This window comes from Merops nubicus, unplaced genomic scaffold (assembly GCF_000691845.1).
Source record: "Merops nubicus isolate BGI_N331 unplaced genomic scaffold, ASM69184v1 scaffold15212, whole genome shotgun sequence".
Taxonomy (NCBI): Eukaryota; Metazoa; Chordata; class Aves; order Coraciiformes; family Meropidae; genus Merops; species Merops nubicus.
The window spans coordinates 29,594-33,822 of record NW_008591806.1 but is presented as its reverse complement, the minus strand read 5'-3'; the positions used below and the strand labels follow the sequence as shown (position 1 = coordinate 33,822).

At 38.5% G+C, this 4,229-nt stretch overlaps 1 protein-coding gene across 6 annotated transcripts in view; it reads left to right on the top strand.

Annotated features, from left to right (window-relative positions):
• Positions 1-3,989, top strand: part of ETV1 (ets variant 1) — a 64,773-nt gene extending 60,784 nt beyond the window's left edge. For all 6 annotated transcript variants that reach the window (XM_008950400.1, XM_008950401.1, XM_008950399.1 and 3 more), the window contains one exon: positions 2,296-3,989. In XM_008950400.1, the coding sequence (XP_008948648.1) occupies positions 2,296-2,517 (222 nt within the window). In that variant the 3' untranslated portion in view covers positions 2,518-3,989. The remainder of the gene's footprint in view (positions 1-2,295) is intronic.
• Positions 3,990-4,229: the final 240 nt, after the last annotated feature.

The window sequence follows — 4,229 nt, the reverse complement described above, 5'->3', positions numbered from 1 at the left end:
AAAAATAGTTTCCTGGCACATGGGAAAGGCAAACAGTAGAATATGGTATGAATAATGTGCAGCAGGTCTAAATTAGCTGGCCAGTGCTTGGGTATTTTCGTAAGTGCAAGATGGGAGAGAAAAATTATATCTATTAATGTAGCAAATACTTTAATATTTTACCAATAGTGTTGTAATAATATGATTTTTAAGTGGAATTTAATATTTTATAATAGCCTGAATTATGAGGAATATTTAACAGTAATTTATATATAACTGTCTGGCCTTGCTGACAGTGTTCACCCCATCCTTTCACTGTGGCTTGCTGATTTCCATGTACGTTTTTAAGTCTTGCTGAGAAATCTGTAGGAGAGACTTGTTTGCTCCATCTATGAAACTGGCAGGTATGATCAAAGATTGTACTGAACACTTGGTGCTGTAAGACTTGTTCCATATTTTTTCATATTAGTTTTGTGACCTGTGATGGTTAAACCTGCCTTTTGCCAATTCTTTGAATGGAAACAAAGCTCTTGGCTCAAGCTACTGAGCAGCTTTTTAGTGGGTTTTGTGAAGTCTCAGTTTGGAGTTGCCTGTCAGAAGCTTTCTTGCTTTGGTTATGGGATCATTGTAGTGCTCCACTTTTTCACTGTTCATGAGTCAGCTTAGACAACAATCTGTGCTAGTATTGGCTTATGGTACTTCATCAGTGCAGTGCCTCATCCATTTCTGTGTGCCACATAACTGTGTATTGAATCTTTGTAAAGTGGACTGGAGACTGGGTCCAGGGAGGGGGAGGCATGGACGTTTGATTTTCTGGGTGGTGCTTCAGAGAGAGGAATTCCTTGTTGCAAGTTGCAGCTCAGCTGCATGGGAAGTTGTGCCAGCACAGTTGAAAGGCAGCACAGAGGCAAGGGTAAGTAGCAAAGAGGGTGAAACAAGTTCAGAAGGTGGGTATGGAAGTACCTTAAGGCTGATAATGCTGCCCAACCCACACACACGTTGTTTCGTATGGAAAGTTTACAAGTATCTGACAGCTGCCTTGTTACCTCTTAAACTACTACTTTTATTATCTACAAGAATGCATTTAACATACATTTTAAAAGCTAGTTTGGATGCTTATTTTTCTGACGTAGCAATGTTTGAGGTTTGCCCTGGGATCACCCTGTCTGGCCAGTACGATGTATGTTAAAAACTACTGGTGAGTGTAGATTCATAGGAGGTTTCTTTACTGCAAAGTTTGTATACACATTTTTTCCCCTTTTAAATTAAACAGTGATCACAGGGTATGAAAATGCCCAGTTTCTGAATGTGGCCTTCAGTCTGTCAAATTTGCTGACATTAATTTGATGAAAAAAAGATCTACTGCAGATACAGGCTCTACCAAAACTTTGCATTATTTGTAGAATAAATAAGCTGAAAATTAAGGGGGTGCTTCAGACTATTTTGTACCCATAAGAATGGAGTTGTTTGTAATACTTCTGCCACTCACTTCTAATGGCATGCTAGGTGGAGCTGCAAGAAGCAGACAATGGTGTTTATTTGAAAATAATTCTAATAAACCATGGGTTTGCAACGTGGTTCAAAATTTTTAATGTAATTCTTTAAATAAGGTATTTGAGAAGACTATATATTAACTTTTCTTTCAAATAAGACAACAGTACTGTTTTTTATAAGTCTTTAGCTTTTAGGAAGATGAAGCACAAGCATTTAGTGCTATTTTTGAGTAAGGAAAAACTTTGAAGTCTTCGGACAAATTGCCCCTCCATAAGCAAATCCAAATGTCCCAGCTTTGCATGAGCAATTGCTAAGTACATATTAGTCTACGTATTTGCTAGTGCTGTCCCTGTACAATCAGCATGCACTATAACTTAAGTGCTTTTATACGTAAGTATGAATCAATCTCTGCAGAGTGAAATTCAGATCTATATCATGCAGTCTGATTCTTTTTTCCGCTTCACACACAGAGTGTTGGACTTAGTCATTTTATTTTGCCACTATAGTGACAATTTGTTTACATTTTCTAGTAAGAACAGTCCTATTTGCTCTTGAGTATGGGAAACGATCGCAAACAAATGCTTAGAATTAGAATACCTAGTCCATCTTCCAATGGGATGTGTCATGTGGGGCAAAACGAAGAGCATTCTGCAGCCTGTTGTTGGCATCCCTGTTGTCTTTGCTAGGTCACTGCCCCACCAGTTCTGCTGTTGCATTATTAGCTGTGTAACGAAGGTGAGTTCTTCACAAGACTGTTGAACTTGGGATTGCAAAATCACATGGCCTTACACTGCACCTTTTTCTCCCTTCTGTTGTCCTAAGGTGGCTGGAGAAAGATATGTCTACAAGTTTGTTTGCGACCCTGAAGCGCTTTTCTCCATGGCTTTTCCAGACAACCAGCGCCCCTTGCTGAAGACGGACATAGAGCGCCACATCAATGAGGAGGACACTGTGCCTCTGTCCCACTTTGACGAGAGCATGGTCTACATGCAGGACAGTGGCTGCTGTAACACCCACCCTTACAACGAAGGCTATGTCTATTAACAAGTGACAGTGAAGGGGATGTTTTCCCCCTCCCTTATGCTTCTCCTCTTTCACAAGACCCAGAGGAAAGCTGGATCGACTTCAGTTTGTTTTTTAAATAGTACACTAAAGGGGCTTTTCTTGTTGCATTACTCCTATGGTCTGCCATGGACAGCGCACTTTATTTGAAAGGGGAGGGTTAGGACCTAAATGTTATTCTGTGTAACAGGAGGAAAAGGGTGGGTTTGCTTTTTACTTAAGTTCGGGAAGGGAACGTACAGGTTTTAAGTACAAAAAAGCTATCTCATGTCTGTTTTGTTTCATATCAGTATAAGATATTGTACACTTTCTCTGGGTGTCCATAGTACAGTTAATTCTCATTGTGCAAAATAACCACTTGATGATGGTATCAGCACAGCATGCCTAGGGCATTTGTTTCATGCCATTCTCAATTGTCTTTCTGCAGTTATGAAAGAGAAGCAAAGTGTGTACCACAGCATTTAATTTAGAAGCTTGCAGTGGTAGACCTTGCACTTTGCCTCTGAAAACAACCAGGTATTGAGAGAGGTTTTCCTTTTAATTTTTTTTTTTCTTTTTTTTTTTTTTTTGGAATGGCCTCAAAAAGAATCCCGTTTAATGACAGAGCTGCCATAATAAGTACAGTGACTAAGCAGCAAAATCCCTGGCTTCAGACTGCAAACTACATGCTGTATCCAGTGCCACATTCCTATACATACATGGCCCATGCTATGGCTTAGACCTTTCAAGATCCATCTGAGGGTAGCAATTACATGTGGTGGGCTTTCTGATGATCATGTCAGAATTAAATACAAGTTCATGATCAGGAGGGAGAAAACATTTTGTATCCCTCCATTTCCTTTGGTACATAAATAAGTTATTTAATCAATAGGAATTAACTGTACTAAGTCACATATCTAATTATGCTGTTTAGACACAGCAAGCACTCCTTGAGAAAAATATCCAATACACTAAATAGGTACTTTAGTAATTTTTAGACACGGTACCCATTAATATGCATTTAAACCTTTTACTGCTGTGTTATGTTGATAACATATATAAATACTAGATAATGCTAATGCTTCTGCTGCTGTCTTTTTCTGTAATACTCTCTTTGATGCTGAATTTACTATGACCATTTATAAGCAATGCTGTAATTACAGGTAGCATTTCAGGACAAAATAGATGACTTGAACCATTTATTGCTTAGAAAATAGCTTACGCCATAGCTGTGCTATAAGCAGCTTTTATGCGCATCCACAAATGACTAGTAAGCTTCAGCTTGCTAAGGAAAGCTCTGCAGAACCTTTTGTAATTTTCGGTGGAACGGAGACTTAGAGGAACTGTCAAAGTAAACCATGAAGTCACTGTATGACGTTGTAGTGCTGGCACTGATGTTACCAATCAACTGTTTTGGACACTAAATGTAAATGTGATCAGATATGCTCAGAAGACAATTTAAATTTCGAGGGTTTGTTTTTCTGTTGGTGTTATTTTTTTTTCAAGTTGTTTTAGGGGTGGTCTTGAACACAAGCCACACACACTACTCTGTATGGAAAATGAGGTGAAAAAAAAAAAGCCCTGATAAAAAACCCCAAAATTTTAAATATTTATGAACACATTTTTTCTGAAATATACTATTTCCTGGTTTGAAGGGAGGGAGAAGGGGTAAGATCTGGATTTCTTTTTTTGCCCAGTGAAATTTAAATAGGTGT